This window comes from Ursus maritimus, unplaced genomic scaffold (genome assembly GCF_017311325.1).
Source record: "Ursus maritimus isolate PB19 unplaced genomic scaffold, ASM1731132v1 scaffold_27, whole genome shotgun sequence".
Classification (NCBI taxonomy): Eukaryota; Metazoa; Chordata; class Mammalia; order Carnivora; family Ursidae; genus Ursus; species Ursus maritimus.
This window is the reverse complement of record NW_024425230.1, coordinates 21,341,425-21,360,956: the sequence shown is the minus strand read 5'-3', so window position 1 is coordinate 21,360,956 and position 19,532 is coordinate 21,341,425. Positions and strand designations below refer to the sequence as shown.

The following is a 19,532-nucleotide window of genomic DNA, read 5'->3' as shown; positions in this document are numbered from 1 at the left end:
TTTGTCTTTGTACCGAGAGTGCCAGTGCTCTGGATTTGGGGTTGGTATGTCGTTCCAGCTTGCTCTTCCCTCATGGCAAAGTCCGGTGGCTGATCCAGGCGAGAGCAAGAGCTCCGCCACCTGCCGGGGCAGAGAGCTGCGAGAGCCCGCTTCCGCTCTGTGAGCCCAGATTGAAGCTCATTGGTTCACGGAAATGAGTGACAGGCTTCGAGCCAATGGAAGGCCAAACTCGCCGAGGCGCCCGCCTAGTACGGCTGCTTCCTGTTGGGCACCAGCCCGTCGTGTCGGGCGTGAGCTGCCGCCGTACCGGGCTGAGGGGCTTGGCGGGCTGCACGCGTCGACCCGGCCGCTCCTCGCCAGCCCCGCAGCTCGGATTCTAACCCGAGTTCCGCGGGCGTGCAGGGGACGGGCCTGCGCCCACCGGAGGTTACTCCACCTCACACCCGAGCCTGCAGCGACCCAGCGCAGGCCCCGGGGCCAGCTCGATAGAGCTCGGGCTGCACAGGCCGCGGCGGGGACTGCGGGTACCGAGGTGAACGCCGCCGGCCCCGAGCCGTGACGTTACCGCGCTCGCCGGCGATTGGCCCGGGGAGGCTGCGGCAGCCAATGAGCGCGTGGCCCGGGGCGCGGCTCCTCAAACCTTTTCTCCGCGGCGGCTGGCAGCCGGGTCCTAGGCGGCTCCCCCGCGTCTGCGCTTTTCCTCCCTCGAGACTGCCCGTCGGGAGGAGCTGCCGGAGGAGGGTGGAGGGCACAGGGTCAAGATCAAGGTCAGAGGCCCCCTTGGGTTGGGACTGGACATGGAGGGGGTTAGCCCAGGTCGGGGTCGAGGAGCTTTGGTCGCAGGAGGGACCCCATGTCTGACTTCAAAGCCGAACATGCTGTACAGAAAAAGCCGCTGCTTTTGTAACCACGGGACCGTGTGTGTGTCCCCGCATTTATGTGTGAGCTCCTCGGGGGCAGACAGCCGTCTTTCTCATCCCCTCAAAGGAAGGCATCAGTAAATGTTTGTAGAACGAATAAATGACTAGGTGAGGTCCAGTTGAAATTGTGTTTAACTAGGTCCCTTGAAAACCAGTAAGTACGCCTGGACTTTCTAAAATCAACTCTACCTTTTGCCTATCGTGGTATGTGCCAGTGCGTGAACCGTGTATTTCCATCTGTTCCACGCAGTTCTACAGGGTAGGTACAGACAGCACCCTCTCCTATCCCCTGCCTTTGTAAAACTGAAGAAACAGAATTGGACCCAGAAAGCTTAAGTAAATGGACCAAGGACACAGGCACCGCTGCCTGCAGAGGCAAACACCTGAACCCTGGAGCTGGTTGAACCGCGTAGGGCGCTGTCTCCCGAACGCTCTGCTTTGCCCTGGTGGGAAGAGCACTGTATGTGGAGTCGGTGGGACTTGATTTCAGCCCTCTGGCCCTCTTGGTCCTAAGTTGTGTGATTGTGTAAGGGTTACTTTCTCTGGGAGTCTCTTCTGTCAAGTGGGGGTAATTCTGTTTCCCAAGATGACATGGGATAATGTGCCTGACACTGGGAGCCGGAGGGGCTCAGATCCTAGGACAACGTCGAAGGAAGAGGCCACTTAAATACCTGGTGTCTACTCTGTGGGGTAGTGATCTTGCTTGAGTCAAGGGGAAGACAGGGCAGGTGCCCCCACTCCAGGCAGCCCAGAATCTTCTTAAATCTGGTGGGATTCCTAACCCTGTCCCGCCTCCCACCCCATTCAGGTGGCGGCCAGCAGAGGGCGCGGCCCGGGCATGGCCGAGGAGCGCCGGGGGTCCTGGTTCGGCTTCGGTTTCTGCGGCTTCGGGCAGGCGCTGGGCTCCGGGCACGGGCGCCAGGTGCACAGCCCGGAGCCGCTGCGGACACCGGGCTCGGGAGCCGACGTCCGCCGCGTGAGCGCCAGCTGGAGCTACACCGCCGTCGTGACCCGTGAGCGCCCCCCTCCGTCCCGCTTCCGCCCCCGTCCCCCGGGTGCGTGGCCCGGCCGCTCCCCAGCCGGCTCTCCGATCCCGCAGGTGGAGGCCAGGTGCAGCTGTCGGGCGCGGCGGGCGGCGCGGCGGGCGGCTGCAGGGACGCGTGGACCTCGGAGGCGCTCCTCGTGGTGCTGCGCGCCGGGCCGGGAGCCGGGCCGGGGCTGGAGCTGCAGGCCTGGGCGCCGCATTCGGCGCTGCGCGGGGAGCCCCTGTGGACCCGCACGCTGGCGCCGGAGGCCGAGGGGGAGGACGCCGCGGGCGGTGAGCTCCAGGCCGGGGCGCTGCCCTTGCTGCCCTGCGCGCGCGCCTACGTGAGTCCGCGGCCTCCCTTCTACCGCCCCCTGGCCCCGGAGCTGCGGGCGCGCCGGCTGGAGCTGGGCGCCGAGCACGCGCTACTGCTGGACGAGGCGGGCCAGGTGTTCTCCTGGGGCCAGGGCAGGTGAGGGGGCGTGGCCGCGTGGGGGCGTGGGGTCTCCCGGGGGGGCGGGGCGGGGGCAGATAAAAACGTGGCTCCGCGTGGGAGGTGACTGTCTGGGGACCAGTGAGTGCCACTGGGGAAGGAAGGGGAGGGGGACGTGTGTCGGCTCTCCCTTGCTCAGGCATGGACAGCTGGGCCACGGGACTCTGGAGGCCGAGCCGGAGCCGAGGCTGCTGGAGGCGCTGCAGGGCCTTCCCATGGCTGAGGTGGCCGCCGGTGGCTGGCACTCCGTGTGTGTGAGTGGTAAGTGACCTAGTGCCTCTCCGGACAAACTCAAGGTCTCCTAGGCTGCAGACCTTCCTGCTCTTCCCGTGTGGGTGGGTAGTCTCACCAGGCCTCCTAACACGTTCATCCCATGTTGGCCCGGTGGTTCAGGACTCCTCAGTGCCTCTCAAAGTCAGCCCTCTGCCCCAGCCATTACCCGCTCACACCCGGACGGTTGCCGTTGTTTGCTATCTTCTGTTGGTGGGCTCCCTCCTTCTCCACCCGTCCACCTCCAGCCGGGACTGCCTTTCTAAGACACTCTGCAAGGGCGCAGGAAGGGGTGAGGTGGCAGCTGAGCTGAGGAGAATGGAGAAGAAAGGACACAGGGGGTCAGGTGGCCATGATGTGTGGAACACAGTGGACGCACAGATGCCCACAGGAAGGACGATGTGGTGAGGGTGAGCCCAGAATGAGGACCTTCGTTTGGGATCGTAAGCCCACCGCCCTGGCAGGCCACCCAGCTGCAGCTGATTCCTAGGCTGTTGGGTGAGGCTGGAAGCAGGCGGTCTTTGCAAGGGTCTGCACCTGGGGCTCTGGCTGGGCTCTAGCTGCCACTTCTATCCCCGGGGTGGGGGGGCAGCTTTAAAAACAACATGTGCCTGCACTGCCACCCCCATAGTCTCCTGTCATGGGCCTGGCTTGGCAGCCAGACGTGAAAACTACTGGGCCGGAGGGAACAGAAGAGAAGACTAGAAACAGAGCCAGATGGGAAGTCTCACACTTTAGGTTGGAAGAAATTTGAAGTCTTGAGTTTGTTAGAGTGTTTGGAGCACAGATGCTTCAGACCAGACTTGCTAGGTTCAGATCATGACTTTGCCCCTTGTGACCTTGGGCAGAGCACTTCACCTCTCCACGCCCCCTGTTTTCTCATGAATAAAACAGGGATGTTGTCATGTAACCCTGTAGGGCTCTTCTGAGAATTAAATGATTATATTTGAAAGGTGCTTAAAACGCTGGTACAAAGTAAGCACTTGATAAAAATTAGCTGCTGTCATTAGTGAATTTTTACGTGAGAGGCAAGAAAGTTGAGAGCTTCCAGAAGAGGCCTTCAACGAGGCCAGTGGTGGGTGGGGCTAAGGAAAGGGGTGTTATGGGCTCAGTGGGTTTGAAAGGGAGGCCTTTGGGAATTTCCAGAGATACATTTCTAAGTGTGTGTGGTGGGTGTTAGGTGAAAGGGAAGTTTATGCCAAATGACCTCCAGAAGGAGCTGTAGACCAAAGAAAAAGGCCCCCAAGTCCAGCTTGACAAGAAACAGTTTACTAAGAGAGCTTCCGGACTCCTGTCTTGGACGGGGGCAACACAGTTGTGACCGCACCCCCCCCCCTCCTGCCAGACCTGCTTTTGTAGCCCTGGAGACTGGGAGTCGGTGCCGGGCGAGCACCCAGGAGGAGAATGTTCGAGAGTGGTTCTGTTCCATCCCATCTCCAGAGAAAATCCAAGGACTTTATGCCCCAAGGGCGTTCTTAGGATCTATTATGTGTGTGATTTTTAAAAAAGAAAGTGTGTCGGGGGCTGTTCTCAAGAGGCCTTCATTCAGGTCTCGTAGCTGTCGAGCTGGTCCCAGATGGCGTTAGTCCGGTTCACATGTAGGAGGTGGGGAGGGGGCAGTTTAGCAACACAGGGAAAACATGAAACTGGAGAGGAAGGTCCAGGAGATGCTGTTTAAAGAAAAGGATGATGAAGGCACTTGAGGGGGAAGGGAGCCCGTGAGACCAGGAAGCTGCTGGGGCCTTCGGGAGGCACTGCCTGGAGAGCTGCCTTGGGGCAGGGCAGGCATTAGTTGTCCCCAGGGAGCTGATGGCTGTACAGGCGCTTGGACGGATTCTGGGGGCTTAGGAGGGAAGGGTGTGGTTCACAGTCTGTTCAGTGGGTCCCCTTTATTTCTTTTTCAGAGACTGGGGATATTTATATCTGGGGCTGGAATGAATCCGGGCAGCTGGCCCTGCCCACCAGGAGCCTGGCAGAGGATGGAAAGACAGTTGCAAAGGAAGGTGAGGGTCAGTTCTTCCACACGTTTCTGTCCTTCCTGACTCCTGGCCACATGCTGGCCTGAGACCTTGTAGTGCTCAGAAGGGACATGTGACATCCCCTCTGTAGGACTCCGGGCTCTGGGGAGGGATGGGGGTTTGGCAGGGCTGATGGCAGCATCCGCACCACACTCCCCCCTGACCTGTCAACTTCAGCACTTCTGGGGAACGTGGGGGCAGTGGCGGCGGCGGGGGAAGAGCGCAGCCATGGTGTCGATCACGGGGGGCGGGGGGGGGGTCTGTCATGAGGGCTGAGTCCCAGGGTGGCTAAGGTGTAGCCAGGGCTCCGCATTACCAGTCACGATCCCCCTCACTTTTGCTGCTTCTCTGAAGCCAGCGGACTGAACGAAGGTGGCTCTGAAGGGAGGAGAACAGCTGGGGCTGAGGATGGAGCCCCGGCCCCCTTCATAGCCCTCCAGCCCTTCCCGGCGTTGCTGGATCTCCCCCGGGACGCAGATGCGGTCCAGGCCAGCTGTGGCTCCCGGCACACAGCGGTGGTGACAAGTGAGTGGGGCTGGGCAGGTGGTGGGCTGACGGTGGAGCAGGAAGTTCCTCCACCCCGTCCCTTAGCTGGCGCTGCAGACAAGGTTGTGAGCCCCTTAAAAACTTGTACTTTGAGTGGCTCTGACAAGCACTGAGCGGCCGCCTCCCTCAGCGCAAACAGCCCCAGCCGCCGTGGGGCTTGAACAGTAGCTCCCCAGCTGTGAGGCTGGACGGTACCCCCTCCTGGAGGGAGGCCAGGGTTTGCTGGCCGCTTTGAGCGCGGGGCCTGCCCGGTCCAGCTGCTAAGACTCCTGAACTCGGGAGCTGTGAGATGCAGGCCGATCGGTTGGCGTACAGGACGGTAAACTTGCGTCTGGATCCTTTCCCACCCCGCATGTGATTAGACGGCTGGTAGAGGACATGCTGTGCTTTGCCAGGCAGAGCTCAGGACCCCTACGAGGTGCTGGCCGTGGACTGTGGCAGGCCATGCTAGACCATGCCTGTGACATCCCCTGCTGTCCTTCTGGTTGTAGGAACTGGGGAGCTCTACACCTGGGGCTGGGGTAAGTAAAAGGTTTGCTTGTGTGATGCTTAAAGCAGGGGAGGAAGGGACCTGGGGGCAGAGGGCAGGAGACAGCAGCCATGCGGCCGGGTGGAAGCAGGGGCCTCGGCCTGACCCCTGGGAAGTCTGGGAAGGAAATGGTGCGTGTTCTCTTGTCAAGAACAGATCTAAGCACACCAAAGGTCAGAGACCACACAGGAGAGAAAGAGATATTAGTACTTCCCATGCATCTTTCTGAAAAGTTGTCTTGAGGGAATAGTTAGGCAGCATTTATGACGCATCTGTTGGTCTGGCGCTGGGTAGAAAAAAAGTTAAAAATCTCTGCTCTGAGTGTCTGGAGTCAGGAGCAGAGAACCTGGAACAGCATCTTGCCCAGTGTGGCTGGTGGCAGCCGCCTCTTGGGGGCGTTGCCTGGCCCTGAAGGCTCTATGGCGCCGGTCTGAGTTTCCAGAGCACACACCCGCGGAGTGGCGCTTAGGCCCTGCATTTAGTCTGTGGGCTGATTTTCCTTCCTGGAGTGGAAAAGCCCCAAGGCCCAATGGAGAGGATGGCCAAGGGGCTCCTTTCACTTTAGGTAAATATGGACAGCTGGGCCACAAGGACACGACCAGCTTGGATCGGCCCCGCCGTGTGGAATATTTTGTAGATAAGCAACTCCAAGTAAGGGCTGTGAGCTGTGGGCCCTGGAACACCTACGTGTATGCTGTGGAGAAAGCGGGGAGCTGACATGTACAGATGGGGGCGTAAAACAAACAGTAAGTGATACACCTAACACAGTGAGACTCCTGCCCTGCCGAGGAGACCACTGCCGGCACCCCAGGGGCCCCGCGTTCGCCCCTCCCCGTCACAGCCGTCACAGCCGACTTGCCTTCCTTTAGAGCCCCGTCTTGTCTTCACCTTTGTCCTCACGTTGGCGACACCTAAAGAGCTTTGGAAGGGAATGGCCGAGGCCAGCACTACAGACACAATGAAATCGGAACCTCTGCGTGCGGAGCCTGGGGGGGGGGGTAGATGGCAAAGCCCCGTGACCCCCTGTGTTGTGCCCCGCATTCGTTCATTTGTGTTGTTACGCGGTATTCCGTCGCGTGAATATACCTCATTATATATTCTGTTGGTGGTCAGTTTTTCTTTTATTGAGTTAAAATACACAGATGTACCATCTTAGCCACTTTTAGGTGTGTATTTCAGTAGTATTAAATAAATTCACATCGTTGTGCAGCCAACACCACCATCGACCTGCGTAATTCTTTTCATCTTGTAAAACTTTTGACTCGTTGGGGCCCCTGGGTGGCTCAGTCATTAAGCGTCTGCCTTCGGCTCAGGTCATGATCCCAGGGTCCTGTGATGGAGCCCCACATCAGGCTCCCTGCTCAGCAGGGAGCCTGCTTCTCCCTCTCCCTCTGCCCCTCCCCCCCTGCTTGTTCCCTCTCTCACTTGTGCGCTTTCTCTGTCAAATAAATAAATAATCTTAAAAATAAACAAATCTTTTTACCTGTTAAACAGTAACTCCCTCACTCCCCCCGGCCACCACCATGAGCCTTCTGTTTTTCTGGCTTTGACGACTCTGAGTGCCTCATATTAGGAATCATACAGTATGTATCTTCTTGTCGCTAGCTTATGTCACTTAGCATAGTGTCCTCAGGGTTCATCCGTGTTGCAGCACGTTGCAGAATTCCGCTTCAGGCCTGGATGATATCCTGTTGCAGGTACTGACCACCTTTTGTTTATCTGTTCATCAGTTGATGGACATTGGGTTGCTTCCAGGTTTTAGCTACTGGGAATAATGCTGCTGTGAACATAGGTGTGCAAATATTTCTTTGAGACCCTGTTTCCAGTTCTTTGGCGTATATACTCAGAAGTGGACTTTCTGGGTCGTATGGTAATTCTATTTTTAATTTTTTCATAAGCCTACATACTGTATTCCACGGAGGCTGTAGCATTTTTAATTCCTACAACAGTGTATAAGGCTCCAGTTTTCCCACATCCTCGCCCAACAGTGGTTTTCTGGTTTTTCTCGATGGTCACCATCCTAATGGGTGTAACGTGCTAACTCACTGTGGCACTGATTGCATTTCCCTAATGATTAGTGACGCGCCTTCTCATGAGCTTATTGGCAATTCGTATATCTTCTCTGGAAAAATGCCTATTCAAACGCTTTGGCTGATTTTGAATTGAGTTACTCGGTTTTTGTTGTTGAGTTTTAGGAGTTCCCTGTGTGTTCTGGGTATTCACTCCTCATCGGGTATGTGATTTGGAAATATTTTCTCCTGTGGGTTGCCTTTTTACTCTGTTGATAGGGTCTCTTGATGTAAAAAACAAAACAAAAAACTTTAATTTTCATGAAGTCCAACTTGTTTTTCTTTTGTTGCCTGTGTCTTCCGTGTCCTGTTAAGTCATTGCTAAATCCAACGTCATGAGGCTTTTGTCCTATGTTTTCTTCCAAGAGTATTATTATTTTAGGTCCTACATTTAGGCCCTTGATCCATTTTTGAATTAATTTACATACACGATATTAAGTAAGGGTCCAACTTTGTTCTTTTGTGTGATTGTGCATTTTCTCTGCACCATTTGTGGAAACGACTGTTCTTTTCCTATTGAGTGGTCGTGGCACCCTTGTCGAAAATCATTTGACCATATATGCACGGGTTTACTTCTAGGCTGTCTGTCTGTCCTTATGCCAGTGCCACACCGTTTTGATTACTGAAGCTTTGTGTAGTAGGTTTTAAAATCAGGAAGTGTGAGTCCTCTAGTTTTGTTTTTCTTTTTCTTTTTCAAGAATGTTTTGGTTAGAGACGCCTGGGTGGCTCAGTGGGTTAAGCGTCTGCCTTTGGCTCAGCTCGTGATCCCAGGGTCCTGGGATCGAGCTCTGCCTCGGGACCCTTCCTCAGCAGGGAGCCTGCTTCTCTCTCTCCCTCTGCCCCTCCCCCTACTTGTGCATGTGCGTGCTCTTTCTCTCTCCGACAAATAAATAAAAATCTTAAAAAAAAATGTTTTGGCTATTTCGGGTCCCTTGAGATTGCATATGAATTTTAGGATGGGTATTTCTATTTCTATAAAAAATGTCACCAGGATTTCAACAGGGATTATATTGAATCTGTAGATCACTTTGGGTAATGTTGACATCTTAACAGTATTAAGTCTTCCATGCATATGGGATGTATTTCCATTTCTTTATGTCTTCTTTAATTGTTTTCAGCATTTTGTAGTTTTCTTTTCTTTTTATTTTTTTAAGATGTTATTTATTTGAGAGACAGACAGAGAGCGTGAGCAGGGCAGAGGCAGAGGGACAAGCAGACTCCCAGCTGAGCAGGGAGCCCGATACGGGGCTTGATCCCAGAACTCTAGGATCATGACCTGAGCCAAAGGCAGACGCCTAACCCACTGAGCTACCCAGGCACCCCAGCATTTTGTAGTTTTCATTGTACGTTTCTTTCACCTCATTGGTTAAATTAATTCCGAAGTATTTTATTCTTTGATTTTATTGTAAATTAAATTGTTTTTATAATTTCCTTTTCAGATTGTTCATTGTTTGCATATAGAAACGCACCTGATTTTTGTATCCTGCTACTTTACTAAATTCATGTACTCCAACAGTTCTCTGTGGACGCCAGGATTTTCTGTATGTGAGATCATAGTATCTGCAGAGATAGTTTTACTTCTTTTCTTCCAATTTGAATGCCATTTATTTATTTATTTACCTATTGGCTCTGACTAGAACTTCTGTACTGTGTGAAATAAAAGTGTGAAAGTGGGCCTCCTTGCCTTGTTCCTGATCTCAGAGGAAAAACTTTTAGTCTTCGACCATTCAGTATTATGTTTACTGTGGGTTTTTCATATATAGCTTTTGTTATGTGGAGCTAGTTTCCTTCTTGCCCTATTTTATTGTTTTTATCATGGAAGGTTCTTGAATTTTGTCAAATGCTTTGTCTGCTTTGATTGAGGTGACCGTGTGGATTTTTTTCCCCTTCATTTTGTTCATGTGGTGTATTACGTCGATCGTTCTGGTATTCCAAGAATAAATCCCCTTTGATTATGGTGTGTAATCCTTTTTAAGTGCTGCTCAATCCCATCTGCTTGTATTTTGCTGAGGATTTTTGCATCCATGTTCAAAAGAGATATTGGACTGTAGTTATCTTGTAATATCTTTGTCTGGCTTTGATGTCATGGTTATGCTAGCTTCATAGAATGAGTTGGGAAGCATTCCCCTCTCTTTAAATGTTTGGTAGAATTCACCAGTGAAGCCTTCAGGTTCTGGGCTCTTCTTTGTTGGGTGATTTTTTGATTACTGATTTAATCTCCTTACTATTCAGATTGTCTATTTCTTTGTGATTGAGTCTCTATAGGTTTTGTGTTTCTAGGAATTTTTCCATTTCATCAAGGTTATCCTATTAGCATACAGTTTTTCATAGCACCCTCTTAAAATCTTGTTCATTTCTGTAGAATCAGTAGTAATGTCCCCACTTGAATTTCTGATTTTAGTAATTTGAGTCATCTTTTCACCTTCATCCATCTAGCTAAAAGTTTGTCAATATTATTTGTCTTTTCAGGGGCGCCTGGGTGGCACAGCGGTTAAGCGTTTGCCTTCGGCTCAGGGCATGGTCCCGGCGTTATGGGATCAAGCCCCACATCAGGCTCCTCTGCTGGGAGCCTGCTGCTTCCTCTCCCACTCCCCCTGCTTGTGTTCCCTCTCTCGCTGGCTGTCTCTCTGTCAAATAAATAAATAAAATCTTTAAAATATATATATATATGTATATATTATTTGTCTTTTCAGAGAACCAACTTTTGGTTCCATTATTATCCCTGTTTTTCTGTTCTCAATTTCCTTTATCTGTGCTATACTCTTTATTATTTCCTTCCTTCAGCTAGCTTTGACTTTAGTTCTTTTTTTTCTAGTTTAAAGTTGTTGACTTCAGATCTTTCTTGTTTTTATTCTTATTTTTAAAAGATTTTATTTGAGAATGTGCAAGTGAGGGAGTGAGAGAGAGCATGAGCAGGGAGAGGGGCAGAGGGAGAAACACACTCCTCGCTGGGCTTCAGTGTGGGGCTCCATCCCAGGACCCGGGAACCATGACCCAAACCAAAGGCAGCTGCTTAGCCAACTGAACCACCCAGGTGCCCCTCTTTCTTCCTTCTAAATGCGAGCATTTATAGCTATAAATTCCGCCCTTAGCACCACTTTTTCTGCGTCCTCTGAGTTTTGGTATGTTGTGTTTTCATTTGTCTCTGTATGCTGGTTTGCCCCATGATTTCTTCTTTGATCCATTGGTTGCTTGAAATGTATTGTTTATTTCCACAATACTGTGAATTTTCAGTTTTCTTTGTATTGATTTCTAACTTCATCCTGCTGTGGTCAGAGAAAATACTGTGTATGATATCTTTATTAAGTTTTAAACTTTAATTCCAGGATAGCTAACACAGTGTTCTGTCAGGTTCAGGTGTGTAGTGTGGTGCTCGTGCTGCTAGGTGTGCTCTCAGTCCCCTTCACCTGTTGCACCATCCCCCTCTTACCTGCCCTTTGGTAACCATCTGTTTGTTCTCTACAGAGTCTCTTTCTTGGTTTTTTTTTTTTTTTTTTTTTTTTTTTGCTTCTTTTGTTTCTTAAATTCCACATTTGAGTGAAATCCTGTGGTATTTGTCTTTCTCTGACGGACTTCTTTCACTTAGCATTATACCCTCTAGCTGCATCCGTGTTGTTGCAAATGGCCGGAGTTCATTCTTTTCAAGGCTGAGTAATACTCTACCCCCCCACATCTTTATCCACTCATCTGTTGGTGGACACTTGGGCTACTTCCGTAATCGGCTATTGTAAATAACGCTGCTATACACATGGGGTGCGTGTATCCCTTGAAATTAGTGTTTTTATATTTTTGGGGCAAATACCCAGTAGGGTAGTTCTATTTCTCACTTTTTGAGGATGGTCTGTTTTCCACAGTGAAGGGTTCCTTTTTCGCCCCATCCTTGCCAACTCTTACTATTTCTCGTCTTTTTGATTCTGACCATTCTGACAGCTGTGAGGTGACAGCTTGTTGTGGTTTTGATTTGCGTGTCCCTGCTGATGAGCGATGTCGGGCATCTTTCCATGCGTCTGTCGGCCGTCTGCGCGTCGTCTTTGGAGGTAGGTCGCCTTTTCGTTTTGTTGGTTGTTTCCTTCACGGTGCAGAAGCTTTTTATTTTCGTGACGTCCCAGTAGTTTATTTTTGCTTTTATGTCCCTTGTCTCAGGAGGTGTATCTAGAAAAGGGTTGCTAAAAAGTGTGAGAGACATTACTGCCTATGCTCCCGTCTAGGATTTCTGTGATTTCAGGTCTCACATTTAGATCTTTAATCCATTTTGAGCTTATTTTTGTGCGTGGTGAAAGAAGGTGCTCCGGTTTGGTTGCTGTGTTTTGATCCTGTGGGCGGCTGTCCAGTTTTCCTAACACCGTTTGTTGTTGAGACTTTTCCTCATTGACCTGGTTTGTCAAAGATTAATTGACCATTTATTTCTTTTGATTGTTGGTTTATTTCTGGGTTTTCTATTCTGTTCCATTGATCTATGTGTCCGTTTTTATGCCAGTACCATACTTTTGATGACTACAGCTTCATAATATAACTTGGAGCCTGGAATTGTGAAACCGCTGGTTTCGTTTTTGTTTTTCAAGATTGCTTTGGCTATTCGGGATCTCTTGCGGTTCCGTGCAAACTTCGGGCTCGTTGTAGTTCTGTGAGAAATGCTGTTGCTATTTTGATAGGGATTGCCCTGTATGACATTAGGCTACTTAATTTGCGGCCTAATATGTGGTCTGTTGGGGGAATGTCCCGTGTGCACCTGAGAGGAATGTGTGTGTTGCTCTCGGGTGGAGTGTTGTGCACGTGTCTGTCAGATCTAGTTGGTTTTTACTGTGTTGTGTAGGTCCTCTGTTTCCTTCTGTCTGGTTCTATTATTGTGAGTGGCATGTTGAAGTCTCTGTTACTGGAGAACTGCTTCTCCCAAGATCTCAGGGGAAGAGAGGAAAAAATGAAACAAGACAAAACCAGAGAGGGAGACAAACCATAAAAGACTCTTAATCTTAGAAAACAAACTTCGGGTTGCTGGAGGGGAGGGTGGTAGGGGGATGGGGTAACTGGGTGGTGGACATTGGGGAGGGTATGTGTTGTAATGGCTGATGAATCACAGACCTGTACCCTTGAAACAAATAATATATGTTAATAAAAAAAAAACTGTTTCTCCCTTCAATTTTTTTTTTTTAAGATTTTATTTATTTATGTGACAGAGATACAGCCAGCGAGAGAGGGAACACAGCAGGGGAGTGGGAGAGGAAGAAGCAGGCTCCTAGCGGAGGAGCCTGATGTGGGACTCGATCCCAGAACGCCGGGATCACGCCCTTAGCCGAAGGCAGACGCTTAACCACTGCGCTACGCAGGCGCCCCTCCCTTCAATTTTGTCAGTTTTTGCTTCATAGATTTTGATGGTCTGTCACTAGGTGTGTAAGTGCTTATAATTGTTATATTTTCTTGCTGTATGGAGCCTTTTGTTAATATGTAATGTTCTTTTTTGAGTTATGTACCTTTTTGGACTGAAAGTCAATTTTGTCTGATATTCGTATAGCTCCTGCTTTCTTTGGTACCTATTTGCATGGAATATCTCTTTCCATCTTTTCACTTTCAGCCTGCTTGCGTCTTTGGATCTTAAGTGAGTCCCTTGAAGACAGCATACAGTGGTACATGTGTTTTTATCCATCATGCCAGCTGCTGTCTTTTTTTTTTTTTTTTTTTTTAGATTTTATTTATTTGAGAGAGCGAGAAAGCACGAGAAGGGGGGGTGGCAGAGGGAGAAGCAGGCTCCCCACTGAGCAGGGAGGCTGAAGTGGGACTTGATCCCAGGACCCTGAGATCATGACTCAAGTCAAGGCAGATGCTTAACCAGCTGAGCCACCCAGGTGCCCCCCAGTCACTGTCTTTTGATTGGAGAATTTAACCCATTTCCATTTAAAGTAATTACTGATGAGGAGGGACTTACCTCTGTCATCATACTATTTATTTTCTCTCTGCACTTACCACTTTTTTTGTCCCTTATTTCCTGCATTCCTTCTTTTGTGTTTAGGGTGATTTTTGTTTTGTTTTGTAGTGAAATGTTTAAATCTCTTGTCATGTCCTTTTGTGTGACATTATAGCTATTTCTTTTGTGGCTGCTGTGAGGATTACATTTAATATAAAAATTATAACATTCTAATTTGAATTTATAACAACTTAACTTTAGTTATATAGAAAAACTCTGCTCCTTTATAGCTCTGCCCCCACCCCTTTGTTGTTGATGTCCTAAAATTACATCTTAATATAGTGTGTGCCCCAGAACATAAACTAATAATTCTTTTAAATGCATTAGTCTCCCAAGTCATGTAGAAAATAAGATTTGGCTTCACGTGACTTAATCTTGTTGAGGATGCCTTGTATGTGATGATTCACTTCTCTCTTGCTGCTTTTAAGTTTTGCTCTTTGTCTTTGGAAAGTTTGTGATGTATCTTAAGATGGATCCGAGTTCATCTTACTTGGGAGTTCACTGAGCTTCTTGGATGTTTATAGTCATGTCTTTCTTCAAGTTTGGGAAGTTTTCAGCCATTATTTCTTCAAATGCTCCCTTTGCCCCTTTCCCTCTCCTCTTTCCAGGACTCCTGTGATGTAGGTGTGGGTCCTTGAGTTGATGTCCTGGTGGTCTGTTAGGCTTTGTTCACTTTGCTCAGTCCTTTTTTCTTTCTGTTCCTCAGCCTCAATAATTCTCATTGTCCTGTCTTCAGTATCTGATTCTTTCCTCTGCCTGCTCAACTCTGCCTTTGAATCCAGCTGGTGAAGTTTTCATTTGAGAACTGTACTTAGAAGCTCCAGAATTCCTTTTTGGTTTCTTTTTAGGTTTTCCATCTCCTTAATGATATTTCCGTTTTGTTCTCCCATCTCCTTAATGGTATTTCCGTTTTGTTCACACACTTTCTTAACTTTCTCCACATCTTCGTTTAGCTCTTTAAGCACGTTTAAGACCGTTGTTTTAAAGCCTTTGTCAAGGAGCGCCCGGGTGGCTCAGTCAGTTAAGTGTCTGCCTTCAGCTCAGGTCGAGATCCCAGTGTCCTGTGATCGAGTCCCGTGTTGGGCTCCTGGGTCAGTGAGGAGTTTGCTTCTCCCTCTCCCTCTAACCCTCCTCCCTGCTCATACTTTCTCTCTCTCAAAGAAATAATCTTTAAAAAATAATTTTTAAAAAAGCCTTTGTCAAACATGCCTGCCATTAAGCTTCTCAGGGAGATTATTTTTTCCTTTGAATGGGCTATACTTTCCTGTTTCTCTGTAAACCTTGTGACTTTTTGTTGAACATGGGACATTTAAATCCAGTTATGTAGTAAGTCTGGAAATTGGATTCTCCCCTCTTTCCAAGGATTGCTGTTTTTTATTGTTTTTGTTTTCTTATTGTTGTAAGCTGTCTCTGTACCAAGAATCATCCTGAGGTGTAAACTTTTTCTTATTATGTCTTTTCTAAGCCTTTCCTTGGGCATGCACAGTCCCTTTCTCATTTTCCCCACATATGCAAAAGTTTGGGAATATGCCAGTCTTTTTTTTTAATTTATTTGAGAGAGCGTGTGAGGTGGGGGGAGGGGCAGAGAAGGGGAGACAAAATCTCAAGCTGACTCTGCTGGGTGTGGAGCCCATCGCAGAGCTCGATCTCCCGACCCTGAGATCACGACCTGAGCAGAAATTGAGTCAGATGTTCAACTGACTGTGTCACCCGCTGCCCCCAGTGGGCCAGTCTTTAATATCTGGCTCCTCCCGAAAGGCGAAAGGTGAAAAGTGAAGGGGGAACCGAAAGGCATCAGCCCTTTAAATCTGCTGGAAGTCGCTGGAACCAGAGTGGGACAGGCTTGCAGCCACAGGCGGAGGTCCGGTGCCGTGGCTGCCTGCCTCGCGGCGCCTCTGATCGGCAGCCGCCACCGCGCACAGCGCCCCGCGGTTGGGAGGACAGGTTCCTTCCGCACCCCCGCCCCGACTCGTGGGGCTGTGCGCCGGCTGCTCGAGGGGGCCCGTAAGCGGCCGCCCTGTGGCCGGGGTCGGGGTGGGCGGCCGCTGCGTGCGGCGCTGCAACTGCCCGACGTCCGTCGCGGTTCTACCAGCCAGGCCTCCCGCGGCGGCGACCCGCGGCTAACTCGGTTCCCGAACGGTCCAGCCAGCGGGTCCTGCCCGCGCCGTCGTCTCCGTGCGGGGACGGGCCCTTCGGCTCTGCCCTTTCCCAGAGTCCTCTCCGACGCTCCTTTTGTTTCTGATTGTTGGCCAGACCGCTTGTGCACCTGTGTCCAGGTTCGTCTGCAGAATATTGGCGGGAGGACCGGCGGCCGCGGGACCGTCCCCGGGGCGCAGGGCGGGCTCGTGGCGCCGCAGACGCCGGCGCGTGCGCAGCAGTTCGCGTTTGCGTTTCCCGGAAACGGGCGAGGTCGGGCAGCTTGCCGTGTATCTGTTGGCCGTTTGGAGTTTTTCGGTTTTAAAGTGTCTGTTTCAGCTTTCTGCCCTTTTAAAGTTTTGTTTTTCTTGGCGATTTGTGTTCGTTCATGTACGTTAGGTACGAGTCCCTTAACAGTTCCATGTGGAGAACGTTTTCTGCCACGTCGGTTTTTCAGTGTGTGTGGTGTTTTCTGGTGTTAACCAGCTTGTGTGCACTGTTCTCTGCGCCAGGTAATGCTCAGAGCGTCTTACAAATAACTCCTATTGATCAACATACGGGTTTTTTCTTAAAGATTTTATTTATTTGAGAAGCTGAGCAAGGAGCCGAATATGGGGCTCGATCCCAGGCCCCCGGGATCATGACCTGAGCTGAAGGCAGATGCTCAACTGACTGAGCCCCCCAGGCGCCCAACGTAAGGTTCTTAATGTCAGCTTTATCAGCATTTCCCTTTATGGTTAATTGGGGTGTGTGTGTGTGTGTGTGTGTGTGAGAGAGAGATTTAAGAAATTTTTCCTGTGTTGTCTTTACGATACTTTTTTTCTTGTGGTAAAAATACTTAACGTTTGCCATTTAGCCATGTAAGTGTGTAGTTCAGCGGTATTAGGTACATCCACTTTTTTGCGCAAGCAGCACCATCCACCGCAGGACTTTTAATTCCACTGAAACTCCATGCTCATTAAACACCAAGTCCTCCGCCCCCCACACCCATCCCCAGCAACCATCATTCTACCATCTGCCTAATTTTTTGTCTTTTTTCAAGCAGCTAGCCATTATGTCCACACCCCGTGATTGGGGATGCCACCATTGTCTTGTACCCAGAGTCTACATGTACTTGGGTCTATTTCTAGACTTTCTGTTCTGATCTGGTCTGTACCACGTTGCATTACAGAAGCTTTATAGGATATTTTGTTCTGATAGGGCTTGCACCCCTCCCCCTCCTGTAGTCTGGTTGTTTCGTTTTTAAGTTTTGGGAGTTTTCTTTTATAAATTCTGCATACGTGTCCTTTATCAGATACATGACTTGAAAATATTTCCTCCTAGTTGGTAGTGTGTTTCTTCAGTGTCTTAACAGTATCTTGTGCAAAAGCAAGTCTTAAAAGCAGCTCAAGTCCAACTTAGTATCTTTTTTCTTTTATGGATCGTGTTTTTTGATGTCATAACTAAGAACTCTGCCTGACCAAATACCGTATTTTCTGTTCTAAAAGCAATATTGGGGCGCCTGGGTGGCTCAGTCGTTAAGCGTCTGCCTTCGGCTCGGGTCATGATCGCAGCGTTCTGAGATCGAGCCCCACATCGGGCTCGTTGCTCAGCAGGAAGCCTGCTTCTCCCTCTCCCACTCCCCCTGCTTGTGTTCCCTCTCTCGCTGGCTGTCTCTGTCTCTGTTGAATAAATAAATAACATCTTAAATAAATAAATAAATAGATAAATAAATAAAACCAATAGTGATTTAGATTTTATGTTAAGATCTTTGGTCTGTTTTGCCTTGTGAGTAGTGAGACATAGGTAGAACTTTGTTTGGCATGTGAATGTCCAATTGTTCAACACCATCTGTTGAAAATACTATCCTGTCTTTTGCCTTTGCACCTTCTTCAGGAACCATTTGACCACATGGCTGAGGGTCTTTATAGACTCAGTATTCTGTTTACTGACCTGTTTCTGTCTTTCACCAATAAATACCACCTTGTCTTGAGTGCGACAGCAATATAACTAGCCTCAAATTAGATAGGGTGAGTCCTCCAAGTCGCTTCTTTTAAAAAATTCTTCGGCTATTCTGGTTTGTGTTTCCATGTAAATTCAGTGGTAACGTATCTGTATCTACCCAGAGAGCTCTGCTGCGATTTTGATTGGAAGCACATTAGGTCTACGGATCATTTGGGGGAGAACGGACCTCTCACTGTGTTGAGTATTCCAATCCAAGAGGGTGGTATATCTGTTTTGGTCTTTTCTCTTTCATCAGCAGTCTGCAGTTTTCAGCAGACGGGTACGTGTTTTGTTTGATTTATACCTAGGTAGTTCATTGTTCTGGAGTTCTTTGAAATGCTGTTTCGCAAGTTTTAGTTTCTAGTTGCTGACTGCTAGTATGTAGGTATGAGGTTGATTTCGTAGGTTAGCCTTGTGTGCTGTGGCCTTTGCTAAACTACTGATTGGAGCCTTTTGTAGGTTCCTTGGTATCCACGAATCGTGATGTCTGTGAATAGATAGTTTAATTTCTTCTTGCCAATCTATGTGGCATTTCTTTCTTCTTGCCTTTTTGCACTGGTTAGGAATTCCAGTACAATATTCAATAGGAGTAGTGAGAGCAGACCTCCTCCCCTTGTTTGCGGTCTCACGGGGAAAGCAGCAGTCTCTAGTCACGGTATGTTACCCAGGAGTTGACTTTGGTAGATGCCATTTATCAGGTTAAGGAATATTCCTTTTACTCCTAATTTTCTAGAAGTTTTTATCATGAGTTTTGTCAAGTGTTTGCATCAATTGATGTGATCATGTGGATTTTCTTCTTTGGTTTGTTAATGTGGTAGATTACGGTGCTATTACTTAAAAATTGTATTGTTTACATACCAGAGAATTCACCCTTTTAATCTACACAACTCAGTGGTTTTTAGTACATCCACAGTGTTGTGCACCAACCATCACCACAGTCCAGTTTCAGAACATTTTAACCCCCAAAACCACCCCAACCAGCTAGTAGCCCCTGCCCATCTACCTCTAGCCCCGGCAACCCCTACCCTGCCTCCTATTTCTATGGGTTTGCCTGTTCTAGGTGTTTCACATAAATGGAGTCTTACAGCGCACGGCTTTTTGTGTCAGGGCTCTTTGAGTTAGCACAGTATTTTTAAGGTTCATCCATTGTTCCTTTTCATGGCTACAAAATATTATGGGGATATACTTCATTTCGCTTATCCTTTCAACTGATGAACAGTTGAACGATTTCTACTTTTTCGCTACTATGACTAATGTTGTAAACATTCATATATATTTTTGTGTGTGAACATGTTTCAGTTGGGTATTACTACCTAGGAGTGGCTCAGTTCGTTAAATGTCTGACTTCGGCTCGGGTCCTGATCTTAGGGTCCGGGGTTTGAGACCCACATCTGGCTTCCAGCTCGGTAGGGAGTCTCCTTGTCCTTCTCCCTGTGCTCATGCTCGCTCTCGAAATCCCCTGCTGAGCAGGGAGCCTGATGTGGGCCTCAGTCCCCGAATTCTGGGATCGTGACCTGAGCCAAAGGCAGACGCTTAACTGAGCCACCCAGGTGCCGAAAATTAAAGAAAATTTTTAAATACCTAG

At 49.1% G+C, this 19,532-nt stretch overlaps 1 protein-coding gene across 4 annotated transcripts in view; it reads left to right on the top strand.

Moving 5' to 3' along the window:
* The first annotated feature begins 254 nt into the window (after nt 1-254).
* The window catches only part of RCCD1 (RCC1 domain containing 1), a 27,331-nt gene continuing 8,053 nt past the window's right edge, over nt 255-19,532 (top strand). Inside the window, exons 1-8 of one of the 4 annotated variants that reach the window (XM_040642818.1) lie at nt 255-767; nt 1,729-1,933; nt 2,020-2,416; nt 2,577-2,698; nt 4,612-4,710; nt 5,080-5,250; nt 5,763-5,792; nt 6,366-7,014. In XM_040642818.1, the coding sequence (XP_040498752.1) occupies nt 1,759-1,933; nt 2,020-2,416; nt 2,577-2,698; nt 4,612-4,710; nt 5,080-5,250; nt 5,763-5,792; nt 6,366-6,517 (1,146 nt within the window). In that variant the 5' untranslated portion in view covers nt 255-767; nt 1,729-1,758 and the 3' untranslated portion in view covers nt 6,518-7,014. Of the gene's footprint in view, nt 1,934-2,019; nt 2,417-2,576; nt 2,699-4,611; nt 4,711-5,079; nt 5,251-5,762; nt 5,793-6,365; nt 7,015-19,532 lie in introns of those variants that run through there. The other 3 variants (XM_040642819.1, XM_040642820.1, XM_040642821.1) reach the window with 3 other exon arrangements.